At 48.6% G+C, this 18564-nt stretch overlaps 1 protein-coding gene across 1 annotated transcript in view; it reads left to right on the plus strand.

Moving 5' to 3' along the window:
- DPF3 (double PHD fingers 3) overlaps positions 1-18564 on the plus strand; it is a 272635-nt gene that overhangs the window by 116904 nt on the left and 137167 nt on the right. The window contains exon 3 of the mRNA XM_070377597.1: positions 7706-7812. Coding sequence (XP_070233698.1) covers positions 7706-7812 — 107 coding nt within the window. The remainder of the gene's footprint in view (positions 1-7705; positions 7813-18564) is intronic.

Raw genomic sequence — 18564 nt, forward strand, 5'->3', positions numbered from 1 at the left:
TTTTCAGTATCTAAAGGATCACTGTCCTTCATCGCCTGATGTCCAGTATCTTGAAAACTCTTGTTTCATTTTTTTTCTATCTTGGCTTCAGGTGGGAAGGTAAACCTGGCCCTTGATATGCATCTTAGCCAGAGGCAGATGTTTGCTTTTCTTGTTCAATCACTAAGGTGTGTCCTGCTCTTTGTGACCCCATGGACTGCAGCACACCAGGCTTCCCTCCCTGTCCTTCACTATCTCCCAAAGTTTGCTCAAATTCATGTACATTGATGCCATCCAACCATTTCATCCTCTGTCACCCACTTCTCCTCCTGCCCTCAATCTTTCCCAGCATCAGGGTCTTTTCCAGTGAGGAGGCGCTTCACATCAGATGGCCAAAGGATTGGAGCTTCAGCTTCAGCATCAGTCCTTCTAATGAATATTCAGGGTTGATTTGCTTTACGATTGACTAGTTTGATCTCCTTGCAGTCCAAGGAACTCTCAAGAGTCTTCTCCAACACCATAGTAAGAAGCATCAATTCTTTGGTGCTCAGCCCTTTTATGATCCAATTCTTACATCCATATGTGACTACTGGAAAAATCATAGCTTTGACTATATGAACCTTTGTCAGCCAAATGATGTCTCTGCTTTTTAATATACTGTCTAGGTTTGTCATAGTTTTCTTCCAGGAAGCAAGAGTCTTTTAATTTCATCACTGTAGTCACTGTCTTCAGTGATTTTGGAGCCCAAGAAAATAAAATCTGCCACTGTTTCCATATTTCCCCTATTTGCCATGAAGTGATGTGACTAGATCCCATGATCTTAGTTTGCTTTTATATTTTAATTTTCCTTTGTAATAATATCAAATATTTACTGGTTTTAAAGTCAAATCTACAAAGCATGGTATATTCAGAGAGTTTAGCCCTCTTCTATCTCTGTTCTTTTATCCTGTTCCTTTCCTCTTTCTATTTTCTTTTCCTTTTCTAAGAAAAGACAACTTTCTTTTCTTCTTGTTACTATTATTATTATTATTTTTTGTTCTATCTGTAAGCAACTTTAAAAAATAGTTTTTGGTTTATCTTTCCATTAAAAAAAAAGCCATGTAAAAACACAGTATGTATGCATCTGTGTGTGTATATCCCCATTTGTTAAAGAAATGATAATATAATATGCACACTATTCTCTACCTTACATTTTTCACTTAATGATATATTCCATTGCAGTGTATACTCCCCTGCCCCCACTATCTCCTCCCCCCACTTCTTTCCATAACTTCATTATAGTCCATTATGAGGCTGTACCATTATTTATTCAACCAGGTCCCTATAATGGACATTGAATTGCTTTCACCTTTTTTCTAGTATTGAATATACCACGATGAATGCATGTTTTTGTATTTTTGTGTGTGAATCTGTGATAGAGATTCCTGGAAGTGGAATTGCTGGGTCAAAGGGCAACATGTATGCAGTTTTGTTAGATATGCCAAATTCTCTTTCATAGTGTTAGTTGCTCAGTCATGTCCTACTGTTTGCGACTCCATGGGCTGTAGCCTTCCAGGATATTCTATCCATGGAAGTCTCCAGGCAAAAATACTGGAGTGGGTAACTATTTCTTTCTCCAGGGGATCTTCCCCACTCAGGGAGTAAATGTGGGTCTCCTGCGTTGCAGGTGGATTGTTTACTGTCTGAGACACCAGAAACTCAGACAGAGGGTTGAGCCCTTTTGCATTCTCACCAGTGGTGGATGAGATTGGTAGACATATTTCTAACAATAAAATATTTCAGCAGCATAGGAGACTGCTTCGTGGAAGGGTAAGGACTAGAATTATTGAAACAGAGGCCAGAGTGGAGACTCAAGTCAGGGATAGTGTAGAAGCAATTCTTGTGTCTGGTAAGAATCAGATTCAATAACTTCTAAGCTCCCGTTCCATGTTATAATGTTGATACTGTAAAAATTTCTGACAAATTTAGAAAGAATGTCCTAGTCAGTATCTGATTCTCCACACATTTTATATACTCTACTATAATGTTTTGTATTACCAAGATGCATTTCCCCATGAGCAATTTTAGTTGGTGATGTGATAGGAAAGAAGAAATAAATTCCACAAGAAGTGGCTTGATGAGGGTGGGTAGGAGGGCCAGAGTTCCTTTCCTGAGCGTTTTGGCTCTGTGTTTCAAGCCTGCTGCGTATGGACCGGCGATGGAATGGCTGTTGTCACAGTGAGATAGCAGTGACCGTGAGATGCTAGCCTGGAACAGATGAAGAGCTCAGTGAATGTTAGCTACTGTCCTGTGGCAGGTTTTTTTTTTTGACCTGGACCATTTTTAAAGACTTTTTTGATTTTGTTACAATTTTGCTTCTGTTTTATGTTTTGGCTTTTTGGCCACAGGCATGGGTGTGGGATTTTGCTCCCCAGCCAGGGAGTGAGCCTGCGCCCCTGCACTGGAAGGCAAAGCTGTAACCACGGGAGCACAAGGCAAGTTCCGCTGTGTCAGGTTTTGAGTGTGATGAGACCAGTGAGGGACTTCGGGGAGATCTCTGGGCCAGAAGAAGCAGGCAGCATTCTGGATTTGAGGTCTACCTTGCCTGCACAGTCCTGTCACATGGGACACTGCACTTGAATGTTATGAGGGACTTTGGGGAGATCTCTGGGCCAGAAGAAGCAGGCAGCATTCTGGATTTGAGGTCTACCTTGCCTGCGCAGTCCTGTCACATGGGACACTGCACTTGAATGTTAGAGAGGAGCTCCCAAGAATAGGAGGGGAGGCTGGGAGGGGATGTTTGGCGAGCCAGATGGAGAGCCATGCTGGCTGCTGGCTGAGCTGCCAGGTACCCAGGACTCCAGACTTTCAGGGAAGAGAAAAGGCACTGTGGCCTGGGATAGTTCAGGAATGCTTTACTGAAGAGATAGTCCATGCGATCCGGGCAGCTCTTAAATAAGCCAAGAGGAGAGAGGAGGACAGAGCACCAAGAAGTGACGCAGCTGTAAGTGCTTGGGAAATACATCTTCCCTGCCCCTCAAGCCCTACCTGGGGCTTATTACTCATCCTTCCAGCTCTGCAGACTTGGTCCAAATTGTCATCTTCAGCCACAAACAGTGCACCTATCATCTGTGGGCCCTGGGGAAATAAACATGAGTAAGATCTGATCTAGTGCCAAGTTCCTTATGTGGGAGGTTTTCAAACTACAGCTGCCTTGGTGAATCTCTCCTATTCTGCTTGGAAGGATTGGGCTGGACCCCTTTTCAATACCGACTTCTGCAGTTCTGACGCCCTGTCTTGGTGGAGAGTCCCAGGCTCTCGGGCAGGTGCAGTCACCGCCTCTTTCCTCTACTCTTAATGCCCTCTGGTTCTTCGTTCTCTCAGCTGGCTCTCCTCCGAACCCAAGCAGGTGGGTGGGATGGGCGTTCGGGATGCAGATGACACCTGTCCACTCTTGGGATCAAGGGTCGACAAACTGGCATAGGTAAACAACAGGAAGGTAGATTTTGATTTCAAATAAGGACGAGGTGAAACTGTCACATCGACAGTGACCGACAGTGGGGCAGTGTGTCCTGTGAAGCAATGAGTAGGGAACCTCGGGCCACTCTCTGAGCTGCTGTGGGCAGAGCCCTTCTCTGGGTGGGCTTGAACTGCCACAGCTCAGCTCTGTTCTGGGGAAGAGGAAGATATTCTGATTCTTCTTTTCAAATCTGTTCCCATCCCATTTCATCTTCTGAATTCTTAATGGCTCATGCTGTGTCTGTCAGAGAGGCTCATAACACTCAGGATCCACCTGCTGAACGTGGGCCATGCATGTGACAAGCAATTTACATGTGCAGGCACCCAGCTCATCCTGCTGAATCTTCCTATGGAGCCAGTTCTTCCCGCAGCCAGTGGGTGAGTTCCTGAGTGGCTGTGTGTGTATGTGTGTGTGTGTGTCTGCCATGCTCACACTTGTATATAAGTGTGCCTGGAGTTGCAGCTCAAAGTAATAGCAAAACAGTTTGCTCAGTGGGGTGTGTGAGTGGAGGGATTGCTGTGGTCTTGGTTACTGGGAAGGCTGGTCACCTCCTCTTGTCTCCTGCCTTCCTCTCCTCTATATCCATCTCATTTCCCTCATCCCCAGACTTCCTCCTTCAGGTTAATTTCCCCAGCTGCAGCTGTGCTTCCCTTTTCCCCACCCCCTCCTCCATCCTACCACACAGACACATGGGCTTTGAGTTATGTGCCTCCTGTTCTAATGAGATAAACAACATAATTCTCATGGGGCTCTGCTCATCCCTGTGTAAGTGGAACTCCAGGGCTGAATGTGTTGCCCTATAAAGGCACCCTGGTACTTGTCAGCCCAGGGAGGAGGGCAAGGAAGGGTGCAGGAGCCCTGAGAGAGCTCTTAGGGGCATTTGCTTGTTGATAGGAGTTGAAGCAGGCATCAAAGGGGAGCCCGTTGCCCCCCTTGTGGCTAGAGGAGCAAAGAGCAGTCATGTCATGCCAGATGGGGGCCACATGGGCAGAGTCCAGGCTTGTTTAAGTTAGCTAACTCCTGATAATTAAGAACTGATGTCTGTATGAGACTTCATGTCTATAAAGAGCTTCTTCTTGAATATAAGCTAATCCCCCAACAGTCCTTGTAAGGTAGGTATTATTATCACCTTTATCCTAAGGCAAGGAGACAGGCTCAGAGAGGTATGGTGAAATTCCCAAGGCGACTCGAATCGGGGTATGAGGACTCCTGCTTATCCTCTGCACCGTGGGGCTCCTCCATCCACCAGAGAAAGTTACAGAAGGAAATAAAGACAGCCCCTTCTTCTGGGCATTCAAAGTACTTCCTAAAATGGACTCCCTCGGGAGAATGGACCTGTAGCTGAGTGGCCCGAGGCAGCTGACCAGGCAGTGTGGTGATGGCAGCCTCAAGGAGGGTGGATGACTTGGACAAGGGCTAATGATTTCAACCTCCGGTCACTTAGACCTTTGTGAGAGTGCTGGTCAGGACCAGTTCCTTTTCATGAACCTGTTTTTGGTCAGAGTGGAAATACCATGAAAGCAGCCTGTGGGGCAAGAAGGAGCCTACAGCACAGAGACTCCCTTCTTGGGGTGGGTGGGGTGGGTTTTGTGTTCAGTGCAACAGGTCCCTCTTGGATGGTTTGGAGGCGGGTGGAGGAGTCTCCTGGAGTCAGAAACAGCAGGAGCCAAGGGTCATCCACTTCCTGTGTTTCTGAAACTCAACCATTCTGGTTGAGAATGCCAGGCACTGTGCTAAGCTTTGGGGATACTTGAGATGGACATGACTCCTGCCACCTTGCATCTTATTAAACCAGTGGGGATGACAGTCTAGTAAGCAAGCAGTTAATGACAATGGCTTGGGAAAACTACAGGAAACCTTGGGAACCTACTGGAAAAATGATTAGACTGGTCTTGGTACATCAGAGGGAATATCCAAGTAGTAACTTTTTGGTGCTTAGACATCCAGAGTTTCTTTGTCAGACAGTATGACAGTCTGTAAAGTGTGTTAAAACAAAGAGGTGTTCAGTTCCCCCCAAACCTCCATGTGGACGGGGTAGCTCTGGCATGGTTTGGGGCATTGGTGTTAGTAGTAAGTTCTCCAGGTAATTTTTGGCTTCAGCCTGGAATAAGAATTGCTCATCCAAGATGAGGGGGCATTTTAAGGACAAGTTCTGGGATATGGAGCAGCAGGCCAGCCCTTATACTTGGCCTTCTCTGGGATCCTGGGGAACACCGGCCCCAGCAGTGGCCAAAACATCTGGAAGGGACTCCAACTCAATGTACCCATTTATAGGAATCATAAATTCATTCACTTTTCAAACAAAACAAAATTTTGTCTCCTTTAATGCTGGAGTAGTCACCTCAGCTCTGGACCTAAACCAGTGTATGGGTATAGATGACAACACAAATGAAAAATGAATGAATGGAGGTATAACAGTGAAACTTTTGTAGGTTTTTCTCTAAAAAATGCAAAAATGAAGACATTTTTTCTCTCAGCTTTTATTATTTTTAATTTTTAAAAGACTTTTTGATGTGGACCATTTTAAAAATCTTCATTGACTTTGTTACCATATTATTTTTGTTTCCTGTTTTGGTTTTTTGACTTTGAGGCATGTGAAACCTTAGCTCCCTGACCAGGGATTGAACCTGCAAGCCCTGCCATTGGAAAGTGAAATCTAACCACTGGACTTCCAGGGAAGGCCCTCTCTTAACTTTAAAAGCCCCAAAATGGAAGACAGAAGACGGGAAAAGGGTCCTGATGTTTTGCACCCATGGTCCGAGGTCTAGGAAGGGCCCCTTTTGTTGGGGAGGGGGGCTGCCTGTCTCTAACAGTTGTCACGTGCCATGTTCATCTACAGAAGACGGAGTTGTGACTTCCGTGAACTGGAACATATTCTTTCCCTCACTCACTCGGCAAGTGTTTCATTTGATTCTTCTCTGTGTCATCCACGGTTCCAGTTCTGGGGATTCTGATGTCAGGCTTTTCTCTCTAATGGTGGGGGTGGGTCAGTTGACTTGCTGGTTTATTTGGGGGTGCATCGGGCAGGCTTTTGAATCTGCAGATCACCTAACCAGTTTTCAGCCCTGTTCCTCTGCCCTTAGCCTCCATCCCCTGCCCTCTTCTCTGGAAACAGACCAGGGTCTAGTGTGGGAAGTCCATGTTCTTCCAAGCCTCTGGATGCCACATCTTCCGTGTTCACTGTGTGCCACGTGAGCCACAAGAGTGTTGGCTGATGAGCAGGATGGCTCCTCATGGGGTGCTTGGCCTGACACACGACAGGTGTGGCGCTTTCGTGTCAAAGGCCAAATCCAAGTGGAGGTTCTTGTTGGGAGACTGTGTGATCCATAAGCCCAGCACTGGGCTCCAGCCTGTTTCTTTTTGGTAAAGCCCAGGCAGGGATGTGGGCTTCCCTTGTGGCTTAGCTGGTAAGGAATCCTCCTGCAATGTGGGAGACCTGGGTTCGATCCCAGGGGATTGGGAAGATCCCCTGGAGAAGGGAAATGCTCCAGTATTCTGGCCTGGAGAATTCCATGGACCGTATAGTCCAGGGGGTCGCAAAGAGTTGGACACGACTGAGCGACTTTCACTTCACTTCAGACAGGGATGTACAGATATGCCGGCTGTGCAGGCGTGGAGCCTGCTCCCAGGAAAGGCTTATATTCTGAAGGAGGTTGCCAGGGACTCCCTTCGGCTTCAGCAAGCTGCCAGCAGCTGTCAGTGGGTGGAAGAAGCCAGCGGGTAGGAGATCTGGCAGCCTGACTCTGTTTCCTTGAGATGTTTCCCCATCCAGACTGTCCGCAGGTAGACAGAATGACGCCTGCCGCCCACCTTGAAGGGCACCTGCTTGGCCTGGGCAGAGGGGCAGTTGATGGAAAGTAGCTGGACATACACGGCCTTGGAAACCCCGTGATGGGGATAAATCTGGAAAAGTCCCTCCTGTGGTTTGAGGTCCTCCTGATCTTCTCCCTAGGCTAAGAGAGCAGAACTGATTTTGGTAACAATGATGGCTCACTTTTGGGATGTGCCTACTGAGACAGCAATGGAGAGCAGTCAGAGCCCCAGGGTCCTGGGCTCAGGGGACCTAGATTTTGCCTGGGCTCCACCATTTACCAGGTGTGTGACCTTCACACGCCCCTTCACTTCTCTGGGCCTCATTCTTACTGTGATTGAGAAGGTCAGACAGGGTGGTTTCCAAGGCCCCATCCAGCCTGGAGCCTTTAACCTTTATGTCTTCTCTGTCCACAGGCCTTGCCCGGGCCAGCTGTACACATACCCTGCCCGCTGCTGGCGTAAGAAGAGACGATTGCACCCGCCTGAGGATCCGAAACTGCGGCTGCTAGAAATAAAACCTGGTGAGTGCCCGGTGGAACTTGGCTGGGCCGAGACAGGAGAGGCAGGGAGTGCTGGGCTGGCCAAGGACGAAGTTGCTCTGCGGAGTTTTCCGAGAGAGTGCATGTGCCCACACGGCGCTTTCATGAAATAAACACATTCACCTGCCCCCCACCCAACACCCCCAAACTTCTCGCCCTCTGGGGGGTGGGTCTCAGGCCTTCCCCTTCCTTTTGTCATTCTCTTGCTACCCCAGGAGAGGACAGCAAGCAGGTGCAGGGCGGGAACAGGCCCAGGATGAACGACTTTCCAGCAGAGCTGAAGGAGTTGCAGCTATCTGGGGCTGGGTGATACCTTCCTGGGGTTTCAAGTAAAGAAACCTAGTCCCAGACTGTGATCTGAGGAGAACAGTGCCCTATGCACCTTCTCCCACCTCACTGAGAATGAACTAATGGAGCATCTTACACAATAAGGGCCAGTCACTAAAAATGGAACCCATCTGGGACATAGAAATAAAAGAGTTTGAGTTCAGGATTTGCTTCTAGGTGACACTGATGGCTTTGTGGCCCTGCAGAAAGAGTTGGTTAGTTTCTTTACTGGTCTATTATTACACTTCTGAACAGATGGCTGTCTTCAGACCTTGTGGGCTGCAGCAAGGCCAAGTGATGGCCCTGGGTCCTTGGCTTTAAGGGAACCTCTGCTTTGGGGGCTGCTGGAGCTGGGATGTGACTCAGGAATGCTGTTAAGTGGAATAAAGGCAGAGCTGACTTGCCCCCTTCCACTGGCCCCAAACAGCACAGACCTGGCAGGGGTGGTTGTCTGGCAAAGTTACCTCACGCCTGCCTTTCCACACTGGCTCCCAAGGCTGCGTTTTTTTCCTGAAAAATCTCTGCTAAACCAGTTATTTGGATGCTTTCTTACAGTTCCATTGATAAGCATGCTTCAGCTGCTCACTCTAACCCAGATTTCACTTGTGAAAAAGTTTTATTTGTTAGGGGTAGGTACTCCACCCAAGTTCTCAAATGGCCTTGCCTCATTTACAGACCCTTGCAGACACTCCAGGGTGATGACTGAGGTGGTCCCAAACTCCCTGAGATGCAGGTTATAGGAGAACCAAGTCTCCTGGAGCAGGATTATGAGCCACATGTATCTTTTTACATTTTCTAGTAGCCACATTAAAAAAAAAGAAAAAGAAACCTGGTGACAGTAATTTTAAACAATAGATTCTGTTTAACTTAATAATATTATTTTAGCATATTATCAGGATAAAAATTATGAATGAGATATTTTTCTTTTTTTGGTATAGTTTTTTAATTCCAGTGTGTATCTTAAACTTTTAACACATTTCATTGTAAGCTAGCTGCATTCAGAGCTCGACTGCCACACGTGGCTAGTGGTGACCATGTCAGCTGGTATGGTTCTAGAATTACACTCCAAGTATGGTCTTGACTATCAGGATAGGCATCACTTGGGAGCCTTTGGTCCTCACCCCAGACCTGCTGAGTTAGAATTTGCATTTTATCCAATCCCAAGGACTGCGTCCTTAGAACACATGTTGAGGTTTGAAGATGTACAGGTGGTTGGACCACAAGTCAGGATGGCATGACTCCACACCATCTACATGCCTTTATTAAACAATTATCAATATGAACAATTTATTTTGGAGGTGTTGGCTCCCTCCTCTCTTGTTCCAGATCTGGAAGTGGTCTGATGAGTGAAGAGGTAATCCCTGACTTGAGCCTTACCTGGACCCATTTTAATTCCACCCTAAGCAGAGCTTTGCAGTAGGTGCTATAGTGAGAGGGTGAGCCCATGCCCGTCGGCTGTGTAGACTTGAGTGAGGGGACTATTCGGGTGTCTGTCGCTGGTGTCTCTGTGTTGGAGTATGTGAACCCTCTGGGTGTATTTCTGCATCTGTAAATAGCACAGTGGTACTTGGGATTCCTAGCCAGCCTTGCAGCTTCCTCATGAGGATCAAACAAGCAATATGTAATAGTATTTGCCATTTCTTACCCTTTCAATTAAAAATTAAAAAAAACTGAGTAGGTAATGCAGTCACATCCCAAAGATATAAAAGGATATGTTTTATAGTGAAAAATAAGACCCAGGCTCCAAAGAGGCATCAATGGTACCAGTCTTCAGGGATTCTTCAAGACACAGGTTATGCACACACAGGAATTACATCTGTATGACTTTCCCTTCCTCTTTTTCATGCAGCACAACCACCTTGCATTTTGCCCTTTCCCTTAAAAATGTGCCTCAGGCACTGGCCATGTCAATATGTAAAGAATTTCTTCATTTCTTTTCCACAGTTACACGATATTCCATTGTATGAATGCACCACAACTTATTTAACCAGTTCAGTTCAGTTCAGTTGCTCAGTCGTATCCGACTCTTTGTGACCCCATGGCAGCATGCCAGGCCTCCCTGTCCATCATCAACTCCTGGAGTCTACCCAAACTGTTCCCAATTTTCATTTCTCAGGTGCTTAGTCATTCAGTCATGTCCAACTCTTTGTGACCCTGTGGACTATAGCTTGCCAGGGTCCTCTGTCCTTGGGGATTCTCCAGGCAAGAATACTGGAGTGAGTTGCCATGCCTTCCTCCAGGGGATCTTCCCAACCCAGAGATCAAACCCAGTTCTTCCACACTGCAGGCGGATTCTTCACTGTCTGAGCCACCAGGGATATTTTTCCAATTTAAGCAGTGATGCAATGAATATTTTACATGTATATAGTGAAAGTGAAAGTATTAGTTGCTCAGTCCTATCTTGACTCTTTGCAATCCCACGGACTATATAAGGGCATCTCATATGTAATTTGTTAAAGGATTTTATTATAAATGCTTGACATCAACTTGAAATTGTCTTTATTCTTTTTTAAAGTCTTTATTCTTAATGTTTATTTAAAAAGCCTTTATTAAGAATACTTTATATCAGACTAATTGGATTATCTTTTATAGAATCAAAAATGTTTAGCACTGTAAACATGTCAGACATCATTAACTCCAATTCTTTATTTTATTAAGGTCCAGACACTCCAGTATTCTTGGGCTTCCCTTGTGGCTCAGCTGGTAAAGAATCCACCTGCAATACGGGAGACCTGAGTTCGATCCCTGGGTTGGGGAGCTCCCCTGGAGAAGCGAAAGGCTACCTACTCCAGTATTCTGGCCTGGAGAATTCCACGGACTGTATAGTCCATGGGGCTGCAAAAAGCTGGCATGAATGAGTGACTTTCACTTTCAGACAAGTTGGGAGATTTGCTCAAACTTACACAGCAATTCTCATGGGAAGCAGCAGAGAATCCAGGTTGCTTGATTTCTCTGTTCAGTGCTTCTTCTGCTTCCTCATGTTGCTGATAGGTGTACTAACTTAAAAGTTATCAAGATTTTTCCCTTAAAAACTTTATTTTATGATTAGAAAACTAATATATTAATTATTAAAATGCATCCAAGAGATAGTTGAAATTCCTTCAGTCATAAATACCAGACATTCAAGTTGAATCTGCCTAAGCAAAAAATGGGAAGTGGTTGACAGAAAAGTGAATCCCAGAGTGGATTTGGGCTTCAGGCACAGCTTCATCCAGGGGCTCAGATGTTGTAGTGGGGGCTCTGTGTGTCTCTTTCCACCTCTAACACTGTCTTCTCCTCACGGGGAATGCAAGGTGGCCACTTAGCAGCCCAGATTCAGCACTCAACACAGCTGGCAGAAAGGCAGTCTCCTTCAATATCTGTGTTGGAGAAATCCCTGGAAGGACTGATTAGCTGACTGGGTTTACATTCACTCCACCCATCAGAGCCACCTGCGGATGGAGCGCTCTGGTCGAATCATCGTTGTAGCCAGTATCTGAACAATACACTGGTGACTCAGATGGTAAAGAATCTGCCTGCCGATACAGGAGGCCTGGGTTTGACCCCTGGGTTGGGAAGATTCCCTGGAGAAGGAAATGGCAACCCACTCCAGTATCCTTGCCTGGAGGATTCCATGGACAGAGAAGCCTGGTGGGTTAAAGTTCATAGGGTTGCAAAGAGTCAGACACAACTGGGCGACTAGCACCCACACACACAAAATGTTTTCATTTATCATTTGCCACTTCCTTTGGTCTTTAACCATAGCCCTGGAGGGAGAGAGGGAAGGGAGAGGTAAAAGTGTTATAAGCCCATTTTATAAGTCAGGGAAGTCAGGTTTCTGGCAAAGCCAAGGAGCATCTACTATGCTGCTCATATATCTGAGGACTTAGAGTCTCATTGTTGGTGGGACTGAGGCAAGAAGCTACGTTACCAGCGTCTGGTCCTTCTGGCTACAGACATGTACTCAGGCACGTGGGTCTCCAGGAAGCTGAACGTAGAGCAGCTGGGGTCACGACTGACTTTGGACTTGCCCCATCCTTGGGTCTAGGGAAAGGAAAAGGAGAGCCCCTAGGGGGGTGGCCTGTAGCCACGTGCCCAGCAGTACCGTGTCTGTATCTGTGATCTTCGAGAGGTTTCCTGGGGCTCAGTCCTCACGCTTGGAGTAGACGCCAAGGTGGCTGCTCAGAGACGGCCAGGGTCCCGGGGGAGGACCCTCTCTGCAAGGATGAGCACCAGCCTGGTTGAGGATGGGCCCTCAGAGGTGTAATCATATCCTCAGGTGGCAGAAGACCCCAGGCAAGTCAGGCCCGCCCAAGGCAGAATGGCTCCCCCATACCTGCACCTAAGTGTTGAGAAACTCAACAATCCAGGGCTGGAATCAACAACTTTGCAAATGACAAGAGATCCATCTCAGGTGAATTTGTTCCCTCTCTGGGTAATCAGACCTACTCTTAAGCCTGCTAAAAACAAAAATAAAACCCCCAAGACCTTGGGCCAAATGTCAGTCATTTCTGTATCCAGTTCTGATTGTGTACCACCGGGGCAGGCCTGGCTCTCAGGATGTGTACCACCTCACCAGCCTGCGGCTATAGGTTTGAGTAAAGATGCCAGGGGAGCATCTGAGAGTCAGAGATAAGGAGCCTCCGGCTTGAACCTCAAAGCGTCAGGGCCTATCCAGAGAACATGAAGCAGCATGATCAAAAAAAAAAATGTACCACCCTCTTCCTGGAGGCTTCACACGTTTGCCTTTGAATTTTTCACACAAGCCAACATTTCAGAAAAGGTCCTTCACCCAGAGCCTCAGATCACCCGTATGGCACCTTTGTGTAAAAGTAGAAAAAGATCCCCTGGCTGGGCAGACATTTATAAATGATGCCCCTTCTGGTGGGTTACGAGGCACATTCTGGATCTCAGCTCTCTTCTGTACCCTTGGCAGGTGTCCCTGCGTAGGTAACACATGCCACCTCTGAGAGGCTCTGCCATCGTCATTTATAAAATACACAGTCCTCAGCTGAGAGGACCTCTCCCCTTTTATGGTGGCGGGGGGGAATGTCCTCCCAAAGCACAGAATCGACTTGGACAATATTTCAAAATGACTCTTTCTTATTTTTATTCCATTTGATTTGGTCTCAAAGAGAGCTGGGTTTTTTTTTTTTTTTTTTTTTTTTTGGTCTGTACTTTCGAGTGTGACTCAGGGTAGAACCACTGAACCCAGAGTTCCTGGGGGAATTTGCTGCAAATTTCTAGTAGGTGGAGGCAGTCAACTGGGTGGATGGAGGCAGACCTCCCTGGGAATGGGGGGCAGTTGAAGGGAACAGATGAGGAGCTAGGGATCTGCTCTCTTTTACACGCAGAAGTGGAGCTGAGTCTAACCTGTCTGAAGGTTCATGCGAAGTGCCTGTCAGTATTTAAAAATCACCTGCCCTTTGACCTACAAATTCTGTGGCTAGAGAATTTTATCTTATAAATAAATATGGACTCCCAGTGGGTAAGGTTGTCCATTGTGGCATTGTTTGTAACAGCAGCAGCAAACAGAGAATAGAAGCAACTAGTAGGTCTTTTGGCAGGGGACTAGTTAACCATAGAATACATTCGTAAAATAGAATAGTATTTTGTCCTTTAAGAGAATGAGTAGGAGAAAAAAATGGAAAGACATCCAAGCTATATTGTTTAGTGGAAAGAAAAAAGCAAATTGCCCAACATTATGTATAATCCTCTTTGGGCAAACCTTGGTGAAAACTGATAATCAATTTGTCCATTCTGGGCTGAATCTCTTTAAATTTGTGGAAACTGGAAGATTGAGTTTATGTTGGAAAAAAAGGAATGAGTGACCCAACCACCCTTGGCACTCTTCCGCCACCCAGTCCCCATGGCTGCCCATCCTTTCCTCTGTCTTCCCTCCCAGCCTCCTGGTGTGGGTTCTCCTGAGTTCCGCTCGACAGGCTCTAGGGATGCAGTTATGTCTGTGATTCTTGGAGCCTCCTTGGGCTCCACCATCAGCCTGTCGAGTCCTCTGGGGAGAGAGAGACAAAGAGTTCCCCTGATTTGTGAGAGATGGGGCATTGGCCTGGAGTGGAATTGTCTCAAAGCATGAGTTTCCTTCCATCTCAGACCTTTCCATGACTGGTAAGGAGCTGCCACAAGCAATTTATCATGCCAGCACCCGGATTGTCCCTCCTGTCTTCCTTTGTGATCCTGCCTGAGTCCAGCCAGCGGTGGGCAGCTTTCAGCTAAAAAAAAAAAGGCCAAGGTGGAATGTGGCTTAGAGTTGTCCTTGGCCCCAGGTCTTCAGAGCTAAGAGTTTTGTCAGGAAACCAGGTCAGGATAAGGGGCGGGGGATCCACCCAGGAAATTTGAGGGACTTCGGAGCAGATCTCAGCCAGGGTTGCAGAACCATCCACTTCTGGTTCAGCCCCACACAGCCCAAAGCTCATCCGTGACATCGCAGGGTGGGGAGTGGGGAGTTGGGAGCCGATGGTGGCTGCTGTGAAGTCATTTGTTCTTGGGCTAAATTATATGCTGATGGAGTACTCCCCAGGCCTGCTGTCCTCTTCCCATCTCCCTCACTGTGAATATGCCATCCTGCCCATGTTTCTTTACTACTTGCTGAAAATAAAAATGTGTCTGTGTGGGGGTGGAATGAGGCTGAGAGCTGGGGCGAACTCTTTGGAATTTGAAAGCATTCTCAGCGTCCCTGGACCTATGTGTTTCTCACGCCTAGCATCATCCCTCCAATCAGTCTTGAATAAACATCTTGCAACCTCCTACTTGCCTGGGCGTCTGAAGGACAACACACACAGCATTATTTCTCTCCGCTGACTGACAATGGAGTTCAGTGTTCTCTGCATCTTGCGTTTGGCTGCAGGGGCAAATGCAAGGTGTGTAATGGCGCAGCCATCGCAGTTCAGGCAATGTGAAGACAGGCAGGGGCCTGGTGCCGGGGAGGGGCCTCCCCTGGACCATGGCCCCCAGGAATGGAGCTCTGTCCTTGCAAAGGGGAAGCTGAGCTGGCAAGAGAGAAAGGTGGATAGTAAATATCCATCAGAAGGCCCTGAAGAGTGGGGCAGATGTTGGGCAAAAGCCAGCTGATTGAGAAAGAGCCTTTAACTTCACTTTATTTTTGAATAAGGAAAAAGGGCTGGGAGCAAACTTGTGTCCTTCTGGGTTAAATGCTCAGATAGTTTGCTTAGATCAGTTTAGCATCTTCTCGTTCCAGACCTTTAGGTCCTCGTGGTCTAGGACAGGCTTTGTTTTAGAGGTTGGGACACTGTGGCAAGGAATTAGGCAGTGAATTTCCCAAGGGGCACCTGTGGTGAAGCCAAGGAAAGGAACCTGTGGGGAACCTGTTGGAACTGGCGCCATGTTGCTCTGGGACTCAACAGGCACATCCACCCTGGGGTCTCAGTAGGGCTCCTGGAATGTACCCGAGGCCAGTCTCCTTCTGCTCCAGGACCCTTGGGGACCAGCATATCTCTTGCAGATTCCAAGGGTGATGGGAAGGAAGGCAGCCAGGAATAGGGTTCTGGTTCTTTCTCTTGGGGTTTTTTTTTTTTTTTGGCTGCTGTTCAATGACTGGGCATGATTGACCAGGATAATCACCACCTCCCCCACATGTTATTGAGGGAACATGAATGGTCCGGCAGAGACCCTTGGGGGATGGTAGTTGAAGGTACGGCCCAAAGCAGTGTGTGCCACAGCCGGCCACCAAGCAAGTCTCAGGGACCCTCGTGGGGGTGCCTCCTAAGGGGACAGTCCAGGCCTGAGTCCTGCCTGCGGGGGCAGTGATGGAGCAGCCTGCTTCGCCCGCCTGGGGTGCTGTCCCTGCCGCACCGAACTGCCAGAACTCTACAGATGGGAGCGGGCCGTGGCCAACTTCCCCAGCTTTTGAAAATCCTGCATCTTAATTAGTTCCCTACTGCTTTTGTACATGGCCCACATTTTAATAGTCTCCGGGCTTCTTCCACCATTTGCTCTCTGATGTTCGGCTCGATTTCTCTTCTCCTCGAGACAGTCCCTCCGACTCCTCCGGCACCCTCCCAGCCCGGGAACAACTTACGGAACGCCGATGTGCCAAGCATGTAGCCTGAGATTGATGAGCCTGTCAGCTGGCTCCCTCTGGCCCCCCACCCCACCCCCACCTCCCCCTCTCCTCCTCACAGGGATGAGCCGGTGGAGGGTGGGAGGGCGGTGGGCGAGATGGGGGCATGCAGGGGAAGGACCCGTAGAGCCCCCAGCCAGGTGTGAGCCAACGGACAGCGTGACCTTCTCCCGGTCTGCAGAGAGGTCCGGCTGTGTCCTTCCGCAGGGGAAAGGACGCTGGGCTCCCCACCCCATCTGTCAGTGCTTATCTGTCCCTGTGCGGGGGGTTGCCTGAGCGTGGTACGGCCGAGAGAATGGATGCCTTCAAGTGCATCGGGGGAAATGACCAGTCATTTATCTCTTTCCTGCAGTGTCAAGAGCTGCAGCCATCCATTCTGGAGGCCGGCAACAGCAGCTTCTTCAGCTCTTGTTGGCCTCGTGAGCCGGAGAGAGGTGGGCAGGCCCCTCCAGCCCCCGCTTCGTGCCCTCCTGGTAGCCTGGGGACAGGCGCCAGGTTTGGGGAAAGGGGCCTGGGACTCTGGCACTGACCTGTAGGGCTCTGGGAGCCGGGGCTGGCCCAGGAATTGGGCAGCCGCTGGGAGTCGGCCGGGCTGTGTGCATAGTGGCTGCAGGGATTGCACGACTGGATTTTGCAGTTGGGCTTGGCGGTCCCACGTTTAGAACACAGCTTGTGAGACTGTCGCCCTGTTACACCAGGGCCTGTGCTCTTGTATCTCTCCCTCCTGGAAGGTGCACGGTTTGAGTTCAGAGGCCCATTCAGTACTTCATCTGTATCCCCAACACCCAGTACCTGACTTGGCACATAGTAGGTGAACAGCAAAGATTTATTAAAAGGATGAAGGAAAGAAAAGGGCCTCCTGGTCTCTGATCTTGAGCTTGAAGAATGTGGCTTGGTTCTCATCATGCCCCTTGCACAGAGGAGGGAGCTCGAGCGGGTGAAGGGGAGCCTTTAGAGCTGACCTGGCCTTCCCGTCCACTGCCCAGACTGGCCTGGGCAGTGGTGGGGAGGTTCTGTCCCGGCTTTACCATCTTGCCTGTCTTTGGTTTGAGCTCACAGAGGGGCCTTCAGTATGTCGAACAGCTGTGCTCTGCAGGAGAAAAGGCCTCCAACAGGAATCACAAGACCAGCATTCAAGTACCGATCCTTCCACTCCTGGCTGTGTGATTTTGAGCTGTCACCTAACCACTCTGGCCTTGATTCTCCATCTGTGAAATGTGTATCGTGGGAGCTGCTCTGCTTGTTTGCTGGGATTTTTCTAAGAGTCCCGCTGGAAGGTAGGGCTGGAGGGCTCGGCAGATGTGAAGAGGCACCGCTGATGCCACCCCCATGTAGCGCTGCTGGGTGGGCTGAGGGGACCTCAGCTGATGCTGTTCCTGTCCCCAGTGCGTGCTCACTGCAGGCAGCTCACCGCCCAGCTGGCAGAGTGTGTGCCATGTGGCCAGAATGGGAACACATTCTGCCTTATAGTCTTTAAAAGCCCAAGGCTAGCACCTTCTGTCCTGAGAAGACCTGGCATCTGGTTATGGGATCTGCCTTTCCCAGAACCACAGCTTGCCCAAGTTCACCCCTGTGTCCCAGGACTCGGTCCTCTGGCATCCGCTGCAGGGAGCACAGAGATAAACTTGGAAGGCTTCCTCTCTGTTTTACAAACACCTGTCATCCCATGGTGCTAGGCTGGGCCTGACTGGCTGGGTCTTTTCTCCTGCCCTTGGCCTAGGCCAATCTGCCTTCTCCGAGAACCTCTCCTCTGTGGACTCGCCTTGGTGTGGCTTCATTCCTTTGCCCCTTGGCACTGGGCACCCATTCTCCACACCTAGCCTCTATCCTGATTCACTGTGTGGGGATGTTCCCTGCTCAGGGGTCAGGGGACTGCCCTCTGGATGTATCTAGCCACCAGATGTAGGCATCATGAGGACAGGGCCCTTTCCTAAACACTGGCTCATTGGTGGTCCCCTCACATCTACCTTCCTTCAGTTAATTTCAGAATGTTCCTATTGAGACATATACATCATATTGTCACCCTTTGCTCGAAACTGCCGGTGTCTTCAGAATCTGTTGTTCAGTTGCTCAGTCGTGTCTGACTCTTTGTGATGCCATGGACTGCAGCATGCCAGGCTTCCCTGTCTTTCACTCTCTCCTGGAGTTTGCTCAAACTCATGTCCATTGACTCAGTGATGCCATCCAACCATCTTATCCTCTGTCTTCCCCTTCTCTTCCTGCCTTCAATCTTTCCCAGCATCAGAGTCATTTCCAATGAGTCGGCTCTTCGCATCAGGTGGCCAAAGTACTGGCGCTTCAGCGTCAGTCCTTCCAATGAATATTCAGGG

Source organism: Bos mutus, chromosome 10, assembly GCF_027580195.1.
Source record: "Bos mutus isolate GX-2022 chromosome 10, NWIPB_WYAK_1.1, whole genome shotgun sequence".
Classification (NCBI taxonomy): Eukaryota; Metazoa; Chordata; class Mammalia; order Artiodactyla; family Bovidae; genus Bos; species Bos mutus.